General features: G+C 31.0%; 2 protein-coding genes across 2 annotated transcripts in view; one reads left to right on the forward strand and one right to left on the reverse strand.

Annotated features, from left to right (window-relative positions):
- Window positions 1-6,833, reverse strand: part of LOC143195559 (venom acid phosphatase Acph-1) — a 36,004-nt gene extending 29,171 nt beyond the window's left edge. The window contains exon 1 of the mRNA XM_076402821.1: window positions 6,815-6,833. The gene's annotated coding sequence lies outside the window, so the exon portion shown is untranslated. The remainder of the gene's footprint in view (window positions 1-6,814) is intronic.
- Window positions 1,689-24,690, forward strand: LOC143195558 (aminopeptidase N). The gene is made up of 13 exons (XM_076402819.1): window positions 1,689-2,087; window positions 16,067-16,252; window positions 16,310-16,549; window positions 17,932-18,134; window positions 18,191-18,346; window positions 18,454-18,759; window positions 19,899-20,082; window positions 20,136-20,374; window positions 20,430-20,593; window positions 21,703-21,906; window positions 21,956-22,193; window positions 22,252-22,491; window positions 23,897-24,690. Exons 1-13 carry the CDS (start codon window positions 1,884-1,886, stop codon window positions 24,432-24,434), a joined length of 3,102 nt encoding a protein of 1,033 aa, XP_076258934.1. The 5' UTR covers window positions 1,689-1,883; the 3' UTR covers window positions 24,435-24,690.

Genomic DNA, 24,690 nt, shown 5'->3' on the forward strand with positions numbered 1-24,690 from the left:
CATGATATTGATTTATAGAATGTTTATTAATAATTTTTTCATTATCTCTGAAATAATTGAAAAATAATTAGCCAGAATTCTATAACCACATAAGTACTATATAGATCTAAAATAAATGTATAGATGAAGTTGCGATAATAATGAAGTAATTTTAATGAATTCAACAGCCACTATTAACATAACACTAGCGATATATCATCTGAAAAGTATGTCTTCATATAAATGAATTGTAAATAATAAAACATTTTTGATACCTGTGTTAAGAACCTTGTGATATAACTAATTATGATTTATTTTTTACTGCATATTTAATTTTTACATATGCACCTTGAGTTTGACGGGACTACGCATATATAAAAGTAAATTTTAAAAGAATAGGGTCAAGGATATATCGTATATTAGTTTTTTAGAATTATATTATATAAGTTTTAGATATTGTAACGTAATTTGAGTAGTTTTACAGATAATTAAATTAATTATTAATTAATTACAAAAGAATACCTTTTTAAAATGCTTTTAAAATAACATTTATGGGTTAATTTTATATTACATTGTATGGGAAGGTTGAAATTTTGCCTACTATGATATTAATAATATCATGAATATCATCAACAATAGTAGGGGACTATGATTTTTAGAACAATCTCGAAATATCGAAATCTCCTGCAGCTTGGTTGATAAAGATAGGTCTAAAAGATTATAGCATTATACTGTTTATTCTGCGTTTACCTTCTTTTATGCTTTTCACGTTAAATGATTGAATAACATGAAATTAATGAACCGGATAAGCCTTCTTGAATTCTCACCCTGTTAAAGAAACAATCTATAGTAAATATAGGGATAGTAAATAACAATCAATAACTGGCGAATACGGTACGTAGAGTGGGATATTTATTGTTTTCATTGTAGGTTTTTACAGATTTTATAACGCATGACCGAACGTTGTTATACTATGAACAAACAAATCTGTTGCATTCGATGACGATCTCCTTTGATGATTTCGTACAATTTAACTTTTGTCGAGAATAAACCACTCGTCTGTTAATCATCATGTTATTCAATACTTATTAATGGAGAATCTTCTCCACAAGATTCCTACAAAACTGTCAGCACTCATTTTATTTGAATTATTGGGTGTAGATATAGCTCCCGTCATTTTTGGTCATCGCCAATATACACAAATATAGAACTGCATTACATCAAAATGGTCGTTATACGATATATCGTAATAATTAAAAAATTCATTCAATTCATAATAAAAATCCATATTAGGAATATATATTTCCTTTGCTTTATTTGGTATCACTTTAATATAATATATAGTAGAAGTATATTATATATATATATATATATATATATATATATATATATATATATATAAATTTATAAAAATATTTATTTAACAGTAAAACTAAATAAAAAACTAATTAATATTTAAAGCGATAGTTTCAATCATATATTAAATTATGTTTATTGAGCCCACTAATTGGGTCAAGTCTATCCATCTTAATTAGCCACTTTTTTTCTTTCTAAATTTAAACTCAATAAATAACCGGCAGGTAGAATACTACCTGTACCATTTTGCTAAGGCTCACTTTCGATCCTGACCGTCAATGTTACCGATAACGAGCCCGTGCAAAAACTCCCCTGCGGTGGTATCACGCGCCAAACCCAGCTAATACCATAGCCCAAATCACATCTAGTTGGTACGGATGTATTTTCGCCCGAGGACTAACCCGCTGAGCAGAAAAAAACTCGAACTTATTCAGTACCAAAACTTTTTTCCTGACCAGTGTTCGTTCGTCAGCCAGTCGAATGATGTGATTTTGCAGTGATATTATTTCGTGTTTATTTTGCTGGACTTGATCATCGAGCGCGACGTAATGGCCAAGACTAATCCTGGACCGTTTTCCAGCAGGACTGAATTCATGACAGATGATACTATCGATGGCTTGCGTTATAGTCGGAACGGTGGTTGTTTCGTCACTACGAAGAAGGCTATAGCCTTTGTGGTGATTGCTTTGGCATCACTATGTTGTGTTATTGTGCTTATGTACTATTACGGACCAAATACCAAATTAGAAATGGTAGGTGAAGACGTAGATAAGAAAATTGGGTTATATTTGAGATTATTTAAATTTAGATTTTATATAACATGATGGAGTTCCAGTAAAAAAATAATGATATACTTACAACAAAAATAAATTATAATCAATAATAACCACCTTCCAATTCATTGAAATGAAAGAAAATAATTCAGAAAATATATATTATTTTTTAATTACATATTATTTTTATTTTGCATAGTACAATTATAATAAATTTGAATGAAACAAATATATAGACCAAAAATTCTTGTTATTGTAAAGTTAACAACTATATCTTAATTTCTGAAAAAAAATTATCAGTAACAGTATGTTATTTTAGATAATTTTAATAGTTTTTTTCTATTTTGGCTTTCACTTATAATGGAAAGTTAGCGGCATATCTACTTATTTTTTAAATACCGTAACCTTCTAATGAAAAACAGAAAAGTTGTTATATTGAATACACATTTTATAAAAGTTATATTCTAACAATACCGTATGTAATAATAATATATTGCAGCAATTAAAAAACACATTAAATTTATAATAAAAATCCATATTAGGAATATATATTTCCTTTGCTTTATTTGGTAACACTTTAATATAATATATAGTAGAAATATATTATATTACTTCAATCAAACAGCTGATAAAAATATTTATTTATGATTCATGTAACATATCAGGAACACAAATTAGTTCCATTTGTTTATATGCCGTTAAAATTCGTGCATTCCATCACTTTCAAGCGTTTTGAAATATTTTTACGATTTTTATAACATGAGGTCTCATCACGTAGAAAATTAACTTTAAGATGTAATCGAATAACTCGGTGATAGTATCTCGTAGTATACAACACCTTTGTAATTCTACCTGAGGCACAGAACAACCTTTAAAAAAATATAATCAGGGTGGTGCTAACAAATTACTCAGCATATCCTAATACTTTTCTTCTTGGGGCTACCATAGAATACTCATTTTTAATTTCCTAGCCCAATTCAATGTAAAACAAACTACTCGGAATTGAAAAATCACTTTTCAATCCTTCTCGGCTACTATTTCAATCTATAGAGTAAGTTCAAACACAATAAATACACTATGTCCGTTTATAGACCCCTTAATTGCACCAAGAATAATATTAGTGTAACCAGTTTATTAAAATTTAATATAATAAAAACGAAAGGTAATTTTATTAGTACATAAAATCATAATTAAACTATATTCAAAATTATTATTTTCAGTTTACTAAATAACCAATAGTTCAACAGTTAAAAATACTCTATCATTATATTTATGGTAGCTAATTATCTTGATATAATTATCAGTGACTGTAAATTATGGTTGAACCATTGTTTTTATGGTAATGGGTATATAATAACATTAAGAAACACGTTAAATATGCATGTCTTCTGAGTTTTTTTTAATAATTCGTAATAAAAATACATTTTTAGACCAATTCTATATTTATTGTTGAACAATTGTAAACAGATAAGGAAATCATGACTGTTTCCAATTAAATAGTTAATGTGGTTAAGAGTAATGGTATGAATGGAATACCCATAGGTTCAATTCAGTGGAAGTTATCTATATATTAGTCAGATTCGTGTATATCCGATTGTTAATGGATGAGATAATTTTATAGAACGCTTTTAGCTTTTGTTGATAATTAATAGCAGTATTGTATATTGTTTAACTAACTTTGTTTTAATTTTAAATAAGCCACTTTATGTAACTTATATAGGAAGATGTTGACGTAAGTGACGTAATGACCACACACTGTGTTTCTGATGTGGACGTTTTTTCTTCCTTATATGAGCCAATGAATTTATTTCCTTTTGTTTAATATTTTTCCATATTAATTTATTCCAGGCACAATATATGTTTCGTTTGGACCGATTGCCCTTTAGCACTTTTCTAGTAAAACTATAATTCTGCCACTATATAATTTCTGGGATTTCTAGACAGAACTAACACTAAAACTTGCTTATCTGAAGGCAGTCTTACAATAATATCGAAATGAGTGAACTTTATAAATATTAGTAAATATATGTAACTTCAAACTCACCTATTAGAGGAATTAGAAATTTCCCCAACGTTTTATTTTCTCTTGCCTTCTATTTATTTATCTATATATATAAAAATGAACGGCTGGACCGATTTGGATAATTTTGGTCTTGAATTATTTGTGGAATCCAGGGAAGGTTTAAAAGGTTAATAAATATAAAAATTCTCGAAATTAAATAAAAACAACAATTTTGTTTTTTCTTCGATGTCGAGGATCGAATCCGACAATCTACGTGCGCGAGAACTTTCTCAACTTCGGTGATCCTTTGTGATAGTGACATTTCAAATTATGTGCTCTTTTTTATGATTTTCTGTGATAGTGATACTTTACTGTTAAGTGTGCGAAAACTTTTCTCACTTTGATTAATTACAATTTACGATGCCGAGGAGAAGATGACCTGACTTAGGTCGTCGCAATCAATTAAATGTGCGAAGAGCTACGTCATGTGTACCGCACTGACGACCAAAGACAGATCAAGACAATAGTCGTAGTGCTATGTCAGAATTACGTTCTTTAGAGAGTGATAATGAAGTAGATAAGGTTAGAATGCAACAAGTTAGTGAACATCAAATACAACAACAGCAAGCACAACATAATGAATTTGAGCGATTCCGCAGACACAGTGCTCCTGTGATCCTGGAACGAGCTGCATTGAACTGTGATGTGACAATAGATTATTGTGCCGACAAATCGGTAACAATTGGGGAAAATGACAATAATTTGTAAATATTGAAAAGCGTTAAAATACAGTGGTGAATCTACTGGATTATCTTGTGCTGGAGGCAAAGTAAAATTGCGACAATTGGTGCCACCACCAGATCCTTTACGCTCTTTAGTATCTGGGATCGGAAATGGTTTTAAGCACTTCTTGCTTTTTCATATTATACAGGACAATTTCATGCCCATATTCCTATAGTTGACCCAAAATTTCATGCAGTAGTTTCCAAACTCCTGATACATGGACCTTGCAGAGTTTTCAACTACAATTCACCATATATGGTTGACGGCAAGTGTTCCAAGTGATACCCAACAGACCTGATTTCTGAAACCATAACGGGAAATGATGGATACCCATTGCATCGTCGGCGATCAAAAACGATCGGTAAAAGGACAAAATATGGATGTAGACAATCGTTGTAGACAGTCTACGCCGTTATGAACCAAGACGACGTAGTCAACTATCCCACAGAGTTTTTATTTCTTCCTCTATCTAATTTCTTTCTATTATTCTCTTAGCATTCAATAATTTCCTCAGTGAGCATAAGTATGTTATGTGGTCCCTAGTGTGTGATCTTCTAGACAATGTTATAAATTAGAATATAATTTAATTACTCTTCTGTGTTTCTCTAAGAACTATTCTAGGTCCCTATTAAACTCGTCGGATTGTAGCAAAAGCTTTACCTTACCCACTTCACTGACATCGCGCAAGTTAAATTATTTGGCATTCGGGTACACGGATACTCTCTCAGTATGCTTTACACTACAATTGCAGATAATGCTTATTTTCAACAACAAATGTATTTTGTTCAGATGATGTTGGAGGTTTCTTGTGACTAATATTGGGTCCTCATGAGATGACAAAGCCTTCAGCATATGTTGCCATAATGGCTCTTGATGTCGGTAGGTTAGCTATATAAAGGAGTTTATATGAATAACAATCACTCGAGGAAAGTGTCCTGCGAAACAGCTGAATATATTACAGCTATTTTAGTCTAATGTCTATTTATAAGACATTTTAACATAAACACATTGTTATCTTATACAGGGTCCGCTGTAATATGAAACAATACAGGGTTTTTCAAAAAACCTTGACGTATTTGCATTTCTTTAATGTTCCCGTTGAAGATGTCATGAAGAATGTCATTGATGTACCCTTATAGAATTTTTCTGTGCCCCTGTTAATGAACTGATTATATTTCAGGAACATACATTAAAACACTTTTGGCAAAAAGTTATTATTATCAATCAATTGAAATTCATTATTGTTTCATATTAGTTGTCATTAATAATTCATAGTAGTGATTCAAACAAGTTATTATTATCATAACTCCTAATTAAATTACATTATTTTAGGTCTAAACATTCATCTATCTGAAATAATTCAGCTAATTAAATAAGAAAGTTTTGCATAAAACAAATACTGATATATTATAAAATGCTATTGTTTTCATGTAAAACATTATGGTTTTGCATGTTAAAAGCAATTTTATGGAATGAGCGGACCTCCCGCTACATTTTAGATTTTATTAGTGTTAAACATATTTTTTATTAAAAAAACGCGAAAATAATATTTAACAAGGTTATCGTGGTAACGTAATGATGTATATTGAATAGGGTTTTCACAACCTTCGTGATTATATTAATAATTTGTTATTGTGGGAAAATAATAACTAGAAAATTGTTATATTCATTGTTTTTATGGAATATCGGACGTGTTTCTGATTTGTTAATATGTGAGATGGATGATTTTGAATAAATTACTGGACTTACTTACAATATATATATTATTGCACGAATAGTAGTTAATATTCGTTCAGAATTATTTATTTAAAAGTAAAATTAGAATTTTAAAAATAAAGTCCACTTGTTTCTTTCAAAAACAATTTTGACAAATGATCTATAACTATTACCAATCACCAATCCTATTTTTATATAAACGAACCTCATAATTCCAATCACTTCACTTATCACATTTAACACACCATTTTCCAAGCAACCAGGGCAGTATTAGTCGCATTCAATAAAAATAAATCCCGTTCAATAAAACGGTGAACTCACTAATTGATTAGGTTAAAACATCGCATTGTTGCAACAGCAACTCTAAATAAAATAATGAAACAAAAATGTTGTCAAATATACTTAATTTTAACATTATAGTACATATAATGCATATATTATCCGAGAACTTAACATTAAATTAACAGTCAAAATAGTGTGTAGGTTATGGTTGTATTTTATTATATTTTCATTGAACACTTTTTCAAACCAGCTATGATGTTGAGTTTAAGGCCCGTTTTTCTTGATAATCCAGATTCAATCACTGTCTTTTGCTTAATGTGCTTGCCATATCAGCAAAACAGTTCGTAGTCTTTTTCTCCTCATACATTTTAACCAAATGCTCATCTATATACTCAACAATTACACACATATTTATGCATATAAATCTTTCACACCCTACAATATGATTTTCTACATTTATTCTATATTAATTATATACTCACCTTTAGATACTATTTGGCAATTTCTATTTCAGTGACTCTGATCGAATTCACCCAAACCAAAAGTGTTATTGTAAACAGTGTTTTTTTCCATATATACGGAGAGTTGTTGCTTGTATATGTCCTTCTCGACCTGCATGTCTATTGTAAATATTTTTGTCACACCCCAGATCAGATTCGATTGGATTAAATATGCAATGCTAGGGAAGAAGACGTAACAATCAGTAGCCACATCGTTAAGCCAGCCAAAGTCTACTTGCTTATTTCAAAAATGATCTTAACAAATGATCTATAAACTATTACAATTGAAGATAGTTTGATTAAATTGCAAAATACTATTAGTTGAATCATGATTTTGTGCCAGACATCAATGACGTTTTCGCGAACATTAGTTCTAAAAACTCAACAGTCCACATAATTTACGGATCGTGGGGAATGGAAAGATATGATAAATTATGTAAATATTATGGCACCTTATTATTATGCAGAAGACATTCTTACCGAGTACCAATTCTGGACTAACACAGAGGAAACAAATAAACAGATGAGTTACCCAACGAAGAAATATCTTAAGTATCATTGCAGATCTGTCAGGTTTTGCTCAATATTTCATCGATATTATATTCTCGTAGTAGTAGAAAATGTAGTACGGTCATTTTCAACGTATTTACTTTTTTTTATAGTTTTATGAGATCAATAAATATTTAAAAGTTATAATGTTAAATTTAGAAGTATATTATAAACATTTTTTAATTTAAACCCGTAGGGAGTGGAAAATATCTTTTACAGAGATAACAGAAATTGAATAATCACCAAGAGCATGCGATGCATGCAATTCAACCACATTCAATTTACAGAAAATAACTAGCAAATATTAACTTAAAACCGTGTTTCAATTAATTTACTTAAAAAAGAGTTTATATTGTGTAAGCATGTAGTTTCTCTGTATTCGATATTATTTATTCTTGCATTCATTGTATTGAACATATTTCTAGAAAAGTACACATGTGTAAATTTATTCCATTATAATTTATTTGCTATACATAGTGTTGCAATTGCAATCTTCATATGACAGAGCATGATTTTAAAATTATATTTCGAATATGTTGTTACTGTATTCTTTCTTTCCTCAACAGTTGTTCTACGACTATAGCTATATACCTTCCACTGCAGAATGGATTCTTGAATTAATACCTGAAGAAAAAGAACTTTGTCTTATTCATATTCACTTCAATCACCATGGTTTTATGTAATGTATAATAATGTTAGGCCAGTGTGATTTGAAGATGCCGAGAAACTGTTGATAGGAAGTTTTTGTTTTAGTTATTCTGACTTCCACTCTGTCACTGTGACCACCTTCGACTTCTACACGCCAAAAATGCTTCATTTCTAAATATTCTAATTATTCAACAAGTCATATTCCATTGATTCTTATAGTTTCCTGATCTTATGGCTACAGTTTGTCTGTCATCCTTCCTCCGCTTAGGGATTCTTTAAAAAATATTCTTTTATCATCGGTGACAATCTGATAAAAAAATCCCGTCATTTTTACTGTTGAATTATGTTGCGTTATGTTGTAAGCTGGCCAATTTTATTGGCTTACCATTCTGGAGGTTTACATCGCCAGAATATGCTCTCATAAATTTCCATTAAAATAAAATGACTTTGGTGGCAATTTCATGAATTTTAGTGAATTGATATTGTTGATATTTTATTTTTAGCCAAACAAAATTTACTGAATTGATCGTTTAGTAACAAATAATTTAGAGGTAACAATATAGTTGGAGGGGAACAATAGACCATTAAATTTGCATAATAGATATTTTCTAAAGGCGACACATATTTAAATCTTTAAAATAAAACTATTTTTTAGTCAACAACGTCATTGGGGAATACTATTCACTAATTTATGAAACTTAAAACTTACAAACAATTTGATAATTATTTCGACCATACACGAATATTTATTAATCAAATAAAAAGTACCACATCGTGCTAAACCAATTAACAGGTCACAGGCAAACAATTTTTCAACTGTTCTCGTCTTCGTTATGTAAACATTTATTTTTTTGAAACACTGGGAACGCTATTGTGGTAAACAGTATTAAAAAACATCCGGAACAAATTAGATTGTAATAAGTTATTGTTATTTACCAAACACTGAAGTGAAACAGCTGTTTTGGGGGGATTAGATTGGTAGAAGGAAAATAGGAATGATGTATTATCTACTGTTATTGTTAAATACTACACATTATTTAATATGTAGAATATTTCTTGAATATCCTATCAGATAGGGTTCTTCATTATTATTATATCAGGTAAGGGTTATTTAAGTTATGCAACATGTAAGGTTTAAAACAAGTAATTTACTCAAAGATCGCCTTCGAGTAAATTTATATGTAAGTATCGATTGTACTTTCTGAATAACTCTTTTGGTATCACTAAATTTCAATAATGTAAGCCCGAGCAAAGAGCGCAGATTCTCGGTAAATACAATCTACCTTCGGTGAAATGGTTACGCCCTGTACTGCTTCCGTGATTCGTGCTTAACCAAGAGACCGCAGACTAGGGGTGTTTTTCAAAACATGGATGTTTCTTAACTCAATGAATTCATGGCTAGGAAACTTTGAGAAACTTAAATCTATGTTTGGTTGCCGAACAGCGATACTGCGATACTTTTGAGCGAATTGCACTAAATTATGTCAAGGAATGCTTTGAATAACTGCGGAACCATTGTCAGTACATCTTTGGCAGTCTTCTTTCTTCAATGAGTTATTTTTTTCTTGGTAAATACCCTAAATCTTACTTCATAACTTTTCCAATTATGAAATGTTTAGAGTTTAAAACAAACATTTTAATTTTTCTCAAAAACCACTTCATTTTAACTAAAAACTGAAGAGAAAATACAGCTGAACCAATCTTATTATTATAAAAATGACACCCATAGTTCCATTCACTTCATTTATCACATTTAACACACCTTTTCTCCTAAACGGTCAAAACGTAGTTAAACGAGTTTTAGTTTATTTTGGCGTTGTCGTATAACAAAATTCTAATCCAAATAAAATAATGAAACAAAACCGTTATCAAATATACTTTATTTTAACATGATAATATATCTAATGCATATATTATCCAAGGACTTACCCTACAATTAACAGTCATAATTGTGTGTAGGTTAGGGTTGTGTTTTATTATATTTTCATTGAACACAACTATGAGATAAAGTATTAGTCCCGTTTTTCTTGATAATCTAGCCACAACCACTGCATTCTCCTTAATCTATTTGTCATATCTGCAAAAGAGTTAGTATTGTTTTTCTCCCCATGCATTTTAACCCAATGTTCATATATATTCTCAACAATTACATACATTTCTATGCACATAAATCGTTCACACCCTACAATACAATTTTCTACAGTTATCCTATATTAATTATATACTCAGCTTTAGATACTATTTATCAGTTTCTTTTTGAGTGACTCTTATCGAGAAGGTGTAGCTAGTATCTGTCCTTCTCAACCTGTATGTCTATTGTAATTAGTTTTGCCACACCAGATCCATTCGGCTGGATTAAATATGCAGTGACAGTACCCACATCGTTGAACCATTAACTCCATGTCTATTATACATAAAAATAACTGATGGTTCCTTCAAGTTCTTTAAGAGCTGACTTTCGAACCACGGGAAAGAACACGTTTTGATTCATACTTCCATGGTAATCTCTCTTTGACTTAGAGGAATACGTTAACTCTGCACCAGGAATAAAACGATTTTTGTTTCCAACATGAAGAATAATATATCTGCAATGAATTATTAATAAATATTATGACCAACAAACGGCTTTAGTTTTTTTATATGCTTTTAAAAATGGTATAATTTTAAGTATTTTTCATTTATTTTTCATTTATTCACGTACTATTAAAATTGTATATATTTGATGTGTCTTGGAGCTAACATAAAGGTGATCTTGAATCGTCCATCGCTTCATATGATTGGTTAATCCAAAATTATATTGTTTTAAATCTTTTGAGATATTTTAGTGACACAGTAAGGAAATATTGTCTGATCTGAAAACGAATTTATAAACTCCTATAGGCAATAAATTATATATATTGATGGCGTGAATTCACTGTTATTATGGACAAACTATCTATGGTTATATATTTTGCATAAATATACCTCAATTTTATTAGCGAAGCGTTGTATCTCCTTTTTTTTATACATAGGTATTGATGGACTTGTTATCATAGGCCTTCGACTTCAAATAACCGCGTAAAAATAAATCATGGAGTGTTATATCAACGAACTGATTCTGATAATCGACACCACACCAGTACACGACATTTTCAAATACGGACATGACCAGGAATTTGCAGAAATTGAATAAATGTTTTTTATAATAATATGCTGTATGATATTGTTGAAGCCCTGTCGTCCACATTAACATTATGCAGGGAAGGTAGAAAGAACTTGCTTCCAGTTCAAAAATTTACACGAAACAAAGACATTGCATTGTTGCCTTTATTTTTGGACACATATCTCATCTCTGAATACCAAATGTGGAAGTTTCGATAATGAAAGAAGCCAAATATATGAAAATGAGCTTCATTATTTAGAATGACTTTGTTCGAAACAATCAGCATTTTTTTATTTAATAAGTTTAATTTTTCCTAAAACCTTAAACTGTTTTCTTTCATACACCAGGCATTGAAAGTACGTACTTTCGTCCCTAATAACAGAGAAGAAAGTTAAACATTTACTCCCTGTGAGAAGTACACCCGCGCCCTCTATAACGGCGGGAGGAAAGAATTTCTTATGCGTATTTATACTCGTAACTAGGGACTATTTATTCTGTCGCTACAATAAATTGTTTAAACCTGTTATTAACGTTGCTACCTCTACTCTTAAAAATAATCATCAATGTTGTTTTGTTGTCACTCCATTCAATAATCCAGAAAAAAATAACAATACGTTATCATCTAATGAATCAATGGACGAGTAAGAACTTTGCACGATTGATAATAAATACAGCTACGTTGCCGAAGAAGTCTATTGAGTCGGAGGCAGGCATTAAAAACATGCTCATCAAAATTTAAAGTTAAATTTATAACGTACTTTCGACCGGCTATGAAAAAGAAATCGTATAGACCACACGGGCCAAAATTTTAAATCTCGGTCCTGCTCGGCTTCGCCCCGGGACTCATGACGAGCAGGGCCGAAATTCCAACTTTCGGCCCTTGTGATGTAATATATTATTTGGTTTGGTTTACATTTTGGGACACCCTCTATATCAACATTATTATTAGAATACCGTCCACTAATTTATAACATTTACAACTTTGAGAAAATTGAAAATTATTTTGATTATTTACGCAGATGTATAAATCAAACAAAAAGTACCACAACATCGTGCTAAACCAATTAGCACTTTTGAGGTCACAGATGAACTGTTCGCATCTTCGTTATGTAAACATTTATTTTTACTTCATCTACGACAGTGGAAACGCTATTATCACGAACAGTATTAAAAAAAACATGCGGAACAAATGAAATTGCATTTTACCGGACATCGGAGACCATGATCAATGCTGGCGATGATGTCACGACCTTCGGAATCGAACAATTTACATAGTGAAATTAAGAATTGGATAATCTTCGTTATACCGAACATTTTAATAGTGGTTTTTGGCGAGGACGATTTTTAGGTCGTAACGCAGTTGGCCGCGATTTGTGCTTGTTTCGCTATGATAAAAAATCGGCCATAATTATAAATTCGTGCCGGTTATGATAATATGATGCTCGTTAGCGCGAATCGATTTTTTTTTGACATAGCCTTTGCTGTTTATCAAATGTTTCTAGTATGGTTCAGTTCATGGCTGTATTCAATTAGCCAAACTTCCTTTTTTACTCTAACACGCTAATTTTAGATATTGTTTTTTTTTTAACTGTGGAATTGATGACATAGTGATCCATTGTGTATAATAAGTAATTTTACTATAGCTTAATTTCAGAGTGAAAAACCGTAAATAATAAGGTAGATTTTTTAATGAAAAATATGATTCATATTTTGACTTATAAATTAATTTTAAAGAATTTACAACAAATGTTTTTGTGTACTAAATCGATTCGGGTAACTTTATGTTGAAGCCTCACTAATAGGCTCCACTTTTCAGTATGTATTTTGTCGAGGTTCAAATGTTCGTTTCACTGCCTTGAAAATATCTGAATTTGTAGCAAGCAAATTGCACTTGCGTAAAGTTTTACTCTTTTACTTCAATTTGAAGAAAAAGATAGCTGAAGGTCTTTCATTGCTGTGTGAAGCTTATGGCAACCATACTCCATCGATGTCAATACGTGTGTACTGATCTCGACGTCTTTAAAATGATGATTTTGACAATTGCAGAGCATCGGAATGACCCAAAAGCTTCGATATGTTGTGCCGCATGAGACCCAGAGACATTATATGTGAAATGCTGCTCCAAAGGCAAAATCATCATACTAGTGATGAATCATCATACTATGTGTTTTCATCGTACTAGTGGTGAAAAGGGAATCCATTGCGATAATCCAAACAAAAAATGGAAAACATCTGGTCGTTAATCAACATCGATATCAAAGGCAAATCCGTATATCTATGGTTCTAAGCTATGTCTCTGTATTTATTAGGTTCAGATTGGTATGTTATAATATGAGCTACTTAAACCTAATAGAACCATCAATGAAGACCACTATCGGCTATAATTGGTACGTTTGAGCTGAACACTGCGCGAAGAACGGCCAGAATTAGAGCAAAGACACAACAATGTTATTCTTCAACATGACAACGCTGTTTCAAAACCAATAAAAACATTAAAAGATATAAAATATCAAATATTAAAATGAGTATTATCCAGACCTTGCTACTTCTAATTACTATTTGTTCCAACATATGAGATGCCAAAATAACGTACTAGGATCGAATCTCGCTGGGTCTAAAGGTCGTTTAAAAAAGTATATAAAAAAGGATAGTGTTCGTCAAAGATTAAGTGAATAAAGTTAAATAAAGTGAATCAAAATAAAGTATTAAATTAAAAATGCCTTTAAAACACAATTATTGGCCAATAGTATTAATAGTAAGATGGCAATAAATCAATTAATTATTATGAATAATTCAATTAGAATAAGTTATAATAGTAAATTTGGAGGACAGACTTTTTTGGGAAACTGTGTACTACTCCTGAACGAAGACCATTATGATTAAACTTTTTTTTTAATGCGGCTATTTTCAGAGTCAGTTATCCTTAAGTTTAAATGCATGAGTTATCTTAAGATAATATACTCATTTTTAACTAACTTCGAAAAAGGAGGGGGTTCTATGTTCAGCTGTATTTTTTTAAATGTGTTTTCGTAGATTTCTCCATCAGTTGTTGGCCGATTTTCAAAATTCTTTTTTTATTCGAAAGAGTGCATTTCCGTGGTAGTCCTATTGGATCCGAATCAGGATCCATTTGGGGAAAGAGGGGAAATCGAGGGAAACGCTCGTTTTCACATATTTTTATCTAAAATAATCAGATATTTGGGTATAATGTTATTGCTGAGCTGATGTGACGGAAGGCCGAAAGTCGTTCAATGCAAAAGCCATTCAATTTGCTTTTTAAGCGCTAACTATAAGATATAAGACCCCGTAGAAATATTGCAGACAACTGCTTGTATGGTGTAATGGTTAAAGCGTTCAACTGCCAAACGGAGATCTCGGGTTCGATTAATACACACTAATTATGTAGATACATTAAGATGTTATATCCATGAATATTCTGCTTCGACATAACCCATAACTTTTGTACTTGAGATTGTAGAAGGCCCACTTTTCATTACCAATCACAATAAACTACAGAAAACCATTCATTTGTAAAACGAAAGCAGTGAAATCACGATATTAAAAGAGTTCAAAGTGGTATTTTTAATCAGTCCGTATGCTAACTATTTTATCTCGTTTTGGATCTTTCTCATCGCATGTAAAAGTCTAGGAACAGTTGATTAATAAACGCTGAACTGCTTAAAACCTCTTTACGAGCTAGTGGTGGGATTGATTTCTCCTCCAGGCCGTTCTTTATCACTGACATCAAAATCATCACTTCTAAGACATTGAGATCGAAACCAACAATTTGAATATAATGGAGCAGCATTACCATAAGTCTCTGAATGTGTTTAATTGGCATCAGCAGCAGATTTCTCAAAATTAAATAACAAAAGTAAAGAATTCCAAAAATGCAATTTGAACGTTCCACGATTAATGTCTGTATATCATGAAAAACTACATGATTCTTAATGGGAAACTGTTATTTTTTTGCAGAGAAATGTTAAAACCAAAAGATATATTTGATGATATATGCAAGCACATAATATTTTGAACTAAGTAACCAGTGGTAATAAAGGAAAATAACAAGCGGAAAAATAGTAGTTTGCGACCAGAATCAGAACTGTTGCTTTTATTACTTGTGATTGAAATTTTATGGAAATATAGAAATTTTCTTCAGCAAAGAAAAATAATTTTCAACATAAAATATTGGATTACTTACAATAACAAATTATTTGAAACTCTTTATAATATTTATGTCGTGATTTTAAAAATATTATTCGCACATTTCCAAAATATCATACAGTTTAATATAATAACAATTTATATTTTTATTATTAATAATTTTCTTTTTAAGCTACAAAAAGAAGTCAATAATGACTTAGAACAGTTACTGAACGAGACAATCAATGAGCAAACACCAAAGGAAGACCTTAGATTACCTACGGATCTTCATCCTATACATTATCGTCTTAAATTGCATCCAATATTGGACGAACCTTCGCCTAATAACTTTACATTTACCGGACAAGTAAAAATATTGGTACGAAGCGCATTCGCCAATTTATTGAAATTAATATAAATTGGTTATTTTTCACAGATTAATTGTACTTCACCCACCGATAAAATTGTTCTGAATTGGGATGATGAGCTTAACATTTCTGAGTCAGATATTAAAGTCGTTACCGTCAAACAGCACGAAATAATTGAAGAAACTATCAAAAATGTATCGAAAAGAGCTATTGAGAATTCCGAAGTAAGTTATGAAGACGTTGAAACTACAACAATGGATCCAGAGTTCACCACAATGGAATTAATTCCAGATACAACACCCAGGAAGGTAAGTATTCAAATATAATAATATAACAATATAACATCTTCAAAATATAACAATTTAATAACAATTTTTTTTGTTTAAATAACAATTTTATTTTTAATTAATGTCTACTTTAATTGGAAATACACAGAAAATTATTTAATAATTGATGTGGTAAAGTTAAGAATTTATAATAACATTGTGGTTTAATAAGTTCCAACTTCTTTATTAATATAAGAGTTAAAAACTCCATAATAATCTAATATTAATTTTTAAACATAAAAACTTCAAGACCCAAACATATGCCTTATTCAGTAACAATAGACGATCACATTTGAGTATGATTTCCAAACGTATTTAAAAGTTATATATTTTTTTATTCCCATGGACTAGTAAAATATTACTATGGCTAGATTTGCTGACGACATTGCGATTCTTGTTATTGTACAACACTCAAGTACTAACGAAAATAAATGGACCAAAACATGGAGAATAAAAGTATACGAGAGAAAGACCCATCAGAAATCATGTAAAATGAATTCACATACAGCTTAACTGTTTAAATAATAATAACTATGAATACTATTATTATCCAACACATTCACAATGGTAAGTAACTTGAGATGAATCTTGATGCAAAACTTAAATTTGAACTTGAACTCGAATGATGATTACAAAAAATTATTATCTAGTGTTGATTATTATCTGTACATATTAATTTGTTGCTATTTAAATAAGCAATAAAGCCTATAGAATTGGAATATGGACCTACCGAATTCAGTTATGCAAGAGGCAATATTATGATAATACAAGTATTTCATAATAAAGTCCTAAGCAGTATTCTGGATAGATTCAGATGTTATAAGAACTATACACAAGGGTTTCGAATTCGAGCTGTCATACAGGAAATTGAGAGATTCTGAACAAGACTTGAGGAAAGACTCAAGTCCCACGTACACAGCATAGTGCTCCTCTTAACTCTTGTATAACACTGAACTGGTGGCAGCCTCAATAGATTAAAACTATGTGATCTTGTGTAGTGTATTAAATGGTAAAAATACTGAAAGTACTGCTAAATTTTATTTTATTTTATTTTGTTAGAGCCTAAGTAAATGCCAATGGATCTTTCTAGATAAGTATCTAATTTTAAGTCACTCTAGAGACAAACTGTAAGTTTGTCGGTGCTTCTCATGTCTAAATAAATATTTTGTGCAAAGGGCTTTTTATTAAACGAAGTGCCTCTTCAGCTTTCGCACCTACAAATTGAGTGATCATTGGAATAAGTACTGAAGGTCGCGGAAGAATATAATGAACTACAACAATAATCCATTATTTCCATTTCATATGCGCGAACTTTTTAAACAACAAATGCTATATAATAATACATTTGAATATATTTATTCCAGATTATTATTACTTCTGAACTTCTAAGTTTACCAATCGCCGAAATAAGCAAAGATAAAATGAACTTTAAGTTGATAATAAAACTGGAGCAAGCTCTGGTTAAAGATGAAACATATACAGTCGATGTTAAGTTTTCTGGAAACATCACCAATAATCTTGTTGGTTTATACCGAACCAGTTACACGGACCTTTCTGGAAATGTCAAGTAACAATGATCATATTAAAATGTTGTTCTGACGATTTATCCTTATTTTTTTTCAGGTGGTTGGCTACGACCCAATTTGCATCAGTATATGCTAGGACTGTATTCCCTTGTTTTGACGAACCTTCCTTCAAGGCTTCCTTCGAAATCAGTATAGCTCGACAAACAAATATGACTGCTCTTTCTAATATGCCTTTAAAAGAAATCGAACCTATGTACGTTAATTATATCAATAAATAATGTTAAAAAGTTAAATCATTAAACAAAAATACCAAAATAAACCTCAAAAACTTAATAATATGATTGCTAATATATTTTTCAGGAATGAGACTGGTTGGGTATGGGACCATTTCGAACCATCACCTCCAATGTCCACGTACTTAGTTGCCTTCACAATAAGCGATTTCGAATCACTATCAGCCAACTCTAGTACCGGAACAGTATTCAAAGTGTGGGCACCAAAGGACGACCTACCTAAAGCTCAGTATGCGTTAGAAGCTGCACAAGAAATATTACCTTATTTCGAAAATTATTTCGGAATCAAATATCCGCTACCAAAGCTGGACTTGGTGGCAATACCCAGTTTCGGCATGGATGCTATGGAAAATTGGGGTTTAATTCAATTTAGGTAGATTATTTATAGTTTTTACATGCTATTTTGTGAATTTAAAAGATATACTGAAATACGAGCTCTGATAACATAAAGCTGTTTTCTCAAAAAGACGAATATTGGTTGATTTTTAGCCATTTATTGGATATACGATAATAATGTGTTTTTTTCGGGAATGAAAAAATCATATCAGTGAAGACATAATTACAACTATTTAGTCACCCTGGCAATATTTAGAAATGTTTTTTAATCTCAATGTATATAGAAATAAAATTTTATATTTATTATCTAGTCGAAATAAAACAGAAAAATCTCATTAAAAAAGGGTGGCCTTATAATATTAGGTTTGATTTAGCAATACAATTACTACTTGTAAGTAGATTTCAAAGTTTTACTAGCGTTACAACATGAATCTTTGGTAATAAATTACACACACACTTTTATATAATACCTATGTTATAAAAAAATGAATTAATTTTAGTTCAAAATCCTGACCAATATGACATGAATACTTTTTCGAATATATTTTTCACTTATGCGTGTTACGTGAATATTTTACAATTATAACAGTTATTCCCATTTTTTGCAGCCATAGAAAAGTGTTATGTTATACCTGATATGCAATGAGCATATCATATTACCACATTCTATCGTTTGGCCTCTAGTAACCAAATATACACAGTAACTGTGTAATTCTTTGATTATTTTCTATAATTTGGCATAATAACAAATAATTGTTTTTGAAGTGTTTTTATTATCCTGCCCATTATTTGGCATTGACATTAAAATAATCACTTTTAAATTACTAAAATCATAAATATCGAAGCAGCATCACTATAAGTTTCTAAAAGTGTTTTATGGGCTTCGGCGATAAAATTTGTCAAATCAAAAAAGGAAAATAATAAATGTTGAAAAAGTTATTTTGAATGTTTCATGATTAGTATCTTTATATACTGTTTAACTGAATAATACTCGTACTAAGTAGAAATCTGTTATTTGCTGTAAATAACGAAAATATCAAACACATTTCGGCTATTGTGTAAATGCCAAACACACTTTGGTTGATAGTTTAACTGTTGTTTACATTTTCACCAATTGATAACACTGATTAAAATATTAATTTGCTTTCAACACATATAATGCGTCTTCTTTTTCAGAAAATCTACTCTTCTCTTTGATCCATCCTCTCGGAGCATCAAAACCAAGAGCCTGGTGTTTGCCAAAATTGCCCACGAGATTGCTCACCAATGGTTCGGAAACCTGGTGTCGGTGGAGTGGTGGTCAGATCTATGGTTGAACGAAGGCTTTGGGACTTTCATGGCAGAAGTAACACTTGGCAGTGTAAGAGACACGATCAACGCCTTCACATTTTACCAATTAATGAATACTTGTAGTTAAGACCGAGATGGCATGCGTATAGTAGTCTTCAATTGAGGAATTCCTACAAGACCTTGTACTACGACAGTTTAAAATCAACCCACAGTATCGAAACGAAGATAAGCAATACCGCACAAATCGAGCAAATTTTTGATATTATAGTCACATCCAAAGGAAGCAGTATATTAAAAATGCTAAATTCCACTTTGACGCGTGAAGTTTTCCGGAAAACTCTTCATAATTATCTGAAAAAATTGTGAGATAAACACGACGAAAATATATAGATTTCTTAATGATTTTTCTTTATATAGCTCATATAAATCAACCAATCAAGACGATCTCTGGGGTTTGTTCACCATCAGAGCCCATAATGAGAGCATTATACCAGAAAACGTTACGATAAAAGCGTTAATGAACTCATGGACTACTCAAAGTGGCTATCCCGTTATAACAGTATCCCGAAATTATTCCACAGGTTTAAACTAAAAATTACCAGATTAATTAACATTAAACTTAACAAACCAACTTAATTCGTTAACATCCTAAAATAAGCATCGTTTTTTATATAAATGTAAAATAATGTTCACTTACACTTGACATTTTTGCGGTTCCTCATATAGGAAATGGACAAAATGATATGAACACCTGGTATATGCACAATATTGACTTATAAGATGTTGGGGGCCACTATTTGCTTTTAAAAGAGCTGCAATTCTTTGACGAATAGGTTTACAGAATGTCTGAATAGTTCCCAACGAAAAGTGGAACGTCTTAAAAAGTTTGAGAAATCACACATATTACTGTTTGCTTGTTTTAACTTTCCCAGAATAAAGCGTATAATATACTGAAATATAATTTATAAAACGTTTAACTTAGTAATATATACATGAGCTATATTGCATGGTGTTCATATTATTTTGTTTCTCGACCATATATAGTATTACTGCATTCTTTTCAATTAATTTTAATTAATTTAGTTGTAATGTTTTATATTCTCCTAAGACAACGTGCAGCAAAAGTCCCGCTACTATTGAGGCAAGTCCCGTTTAGTGGCAATAATGGAACGATTATTTTCAATAAATATTGTCACTATTTCTGCTCGATCTTGTGTCGTATATTTATCCATAATAAAATTTGGACGTCTACGTAACACAACGGTTAAATTGAAACTGAACTAAACGTCACCTAACCAAGAGGGCGCGCAATCAAAATGGTAGCGGTATTTTTGCCCTCCTATCTTTTACCGTAATATGAAAATTACTTTTCATTATATATAACAATTTTAAATAAAAAGATTTTTTGATTTGAATCTATCAAAGATACTTTGATGCAAGATGAATAAAAATGATGTGTTTGATATGGGATACGCCTAACCAGTTTTAAATTTGCATCATTTAACGAAATAGTTGCAGAAATATAGTTTTAAAGTTGCATTGTTTTAAATAAAATACGAAAATATTGAGTGATGTATCTAACGTACTAGAAATTCCTGCACTATTTTTAATTTTCATTGTTATATATAGCGTTAATACCCTCAATTTAAGTCAATAAATTTCTCTTTATTTTTAAATACTCAAATTTTAGGATTCATTACAATTAACCAAACAAAAATGACTGAAGACTTAAACACTACTTCGACCAACCTCTGGTATGTACCTGTGACGTATATAACGAAAAGCAACAAGAGCGTACATAGTATATGGTTGGAAAATGTTAAAGAAGTACAAATTGACATGGAGAGCGACTTACAGAACGATTCCTGGATTTTAGTAAACATCGATGAGAATGGTAATTCAATAAGCATCAGTCAGTTACCATTGTACAACTTATTTTACAGGATTCTTTAGAGTAAATTATGATGAATACAATTGGAATCTCCTCAGTCAGCAGCTACGAAGGAATCCTAATAGGGTTCCAGTCTCCAACAGAGGGCATCTAATTGATGATGCCTTTCAATTGGCTAAGACTGGCTTGATTAACTACACGATAGCGTTTGATCTGGTGAAGTATCTAACTATAACAGAAATTAATTACGTCCCTTGGTATGCCGCCCTGAGGAACATGGAAGAACTCAGGTTTTGTTTTAAAAATACTTGTATTTTATATAAAAATAAATATTGAAATTATATTTAGAGTTATAATAAGCAATTATGAATATTCTGGATTATATGACGACTTTATACTGAAGCTGGTGAGGCCTATATTTGATGAAATGGGTACAATCGAGCGAACAGCAGATACGCAAAATGAGAAACTGCTTCGTTTATTGATCGTTACATCTGCTTGTCGACTGCGATACTGGAAATGTAGTCAGTGGGCTAGAACTATGTATGGTGAATGGATGGGTACCTCCAATCCTGATGAAACAAATATGTAAGACTGAAAAGTGAGATCTAGGGAAAAGCATAGAGTTTTTTAAAAGTAGTTTTATATTAGAATATATTTTAACAAATCAGTAATTACGCAAAATCATTATGTTGTGTGTGAATGACCTCTATCAAAAAAAAATAAATGCAATTATTTCTTAGTACATGTCGGACACTTCAATTTATTGAATTTTGGCGGATTTAATTTTTTATCATCTGTTATAAGTTATTCAAAGTTGAAGTGTTACAGTATCTTTTTACAATTGAAAATTAAATTTAGGTATAGCAACGAAAAAATCGTTGGAAGTCATAGCATTATTGATCAACGATTATTAAAAGAATATAAAGACTCTTCAGTCTCTGTTAAAACAATAGACACTGAATTAAAGCTAAAAGCTGAGGAGATTTAATATTAGGTTTTTAAACTGAAAAACTAATTTCCCCACAGAAAGACACGACTTAAACTGGTTGTTGAAACGTAGCAGAGGATACAAGTTGTTTAAAAAAATACAAGTTTACTTTTCTTGTTTTTGCGCAAATTAATCTGCAAAAAGTAATTCGTTTAGTTAGAAGATAACATAAAGTTGAGTATAATATAAAATAACTTAAATTATTTATATTAAATTGATAACGTTATATGCAGAATATAAGGATTGTGGATTGTAGATTCAACTTGTGAGTTGAACAATCACCACAATCTACACTGACTAGTATCTATCGCAAACACAAATGGTACACTGTACGCTTCCTTTTAGTGCAGATCGTACGCTTTCTTGTAACCGTTGATGACGAGAATCTTCTGGCTTACTACTGGGTGCGTGTTTTCTTTCAATAGCGATGCTTGGACACAGCTAGACTGGAAACTCTCTCCATTTGATGAGCACATTCCATTTAGGCATGGTGCTTCTGCCTCAGCTCCTTTCTGCAGTCTGTTTATTTTTATAATTTCTAGAGAAGCAACAACCCAGTAAATTCCTAGGACTTCATGTTTCTAAAATTTACAACGCATTTATCGATGCTTGTCTAATTATCGTCACAATCGCGGATTTTCAATCGGGTTAAAATGGCAATATACTTCATTCAGCTCTTGGAGTCTGCACTTCCATTATCTTGAGGGTTTGCTTAATAAAAAGTCTGTGTGAATGGGATAATAAAGTTGTCTCCAAAACTGTCTACATGACATACACAATTCAACGTACAAAACGAAGTATTTAACTAAGAAAAAGATTAAAACTTAAACAATAAATAACTAAAATATTGGTGCATCCTAACACTGGTATATAAATCTTTAATTGTTGTTTCATTACTATATTTACCTGGTGAACTGAACCAACATTTATTGTTAATTTTAAGAATAATAGTTTTCCTTAGATCACTTTTAATTATATAACCTAAAACAACTTATTTTTTAGAATCAACGTTGATTATCGATATATTGTCCAATGTTCAGCGATCAATTCGGGAGGTCCAGAGGAATGGGATTTCCTATGGAAGAGGACCAAATCTCCATCGATATCCCCTACCGATTTAGAAACCGCGTACATGAGCTTGGGCTGTACTTACGATCCCTGGTTAATAAACAGATACTTGGAATATTCACTCGACGGCAACATGACTTTAGAAAATGTCCAAAATGTTTGGAAATCGATTAATCACCCTGTTGGAGTTAGAATAGGTTTCCAATTCTTGCGACTAAATTGGAATCGCATCTTCGAAACATACGAAGACATTTTTCCGGTCTTCAGCACGATATTTCAAGACTTCGTATCGCAACTAGCGACTGAAATAGACCTAGAGGATTTAACTACATTCTACATGCTCCATCAAACCGATCTGAAATCGGTAGCAAGCATATTACAAAGTTCTGTAGATCAAATGAAAGTTAGAATCAAATGGAAGCAAAAGCATTTAGCTCTTGTAGTTAACTGGTTAAAAGAGAATAAGTTATGAAAGTATAGATCGGAATTAATATCGTCACAACTAAATTAATTACTTGTTTATGTTATGTAATTTTGTTATTAGACTTGAGATTTTATTATATTATTGTTATATTTACTTGTTTCTTTCCTTTTCTGTAAAATAACCAAAACTGAATTGTACATGTTAATTAGAAGTTACCATTTGTAACGAAAATGTTCAGCAGTGGTAGATTAAGCAGTCCTAGTGTAAAATGTGACTGATTTAAAATAAAATTTGAGAAAATGGA

The sequence above is a fragment of the Rhynchophorus ferrugineus genome, unplaced genomic scaffold, assembly GCF_030347505.1.
Source record: "Rhynchophorus ferrugineus isolate W39M unplaced genomic scaffold, kcgeb_rfMv2 rfM4, whole genome shotgun sequence".
Lineage (NCBI taxonomy): Eukaryota > Metazoa > Arthropoda > Insecta > Coleoptera > Curculionidae > Rhynchophorus > Rhynchophorus ferrugineus.

Excerpts from the sequence above, each read along its gene's own strand:
- LOC143195558 (XM_076402819.1), top strand. The coding sequence starts at position 1,884 with ATGGCCAAGACTAATCCTGGACCGTTTTCCAGCAGGACTGAATTCATG. Across the intron at positions 18,347-18,453 it reads TTAAAAGAAATCGAACCTAT|GAATGAGACTGGTTGGGTAT; the intron begins GTACGTTAATTA and ends TATATTTTTCAG. Across the intron at positions 22,492-23,896 it reads AATCCTGATGAAACAAATAT|AATCAACGTTGATTATCGAT; the intron begins GTAAGACTGAAA and ends CTTATTTTTTAG.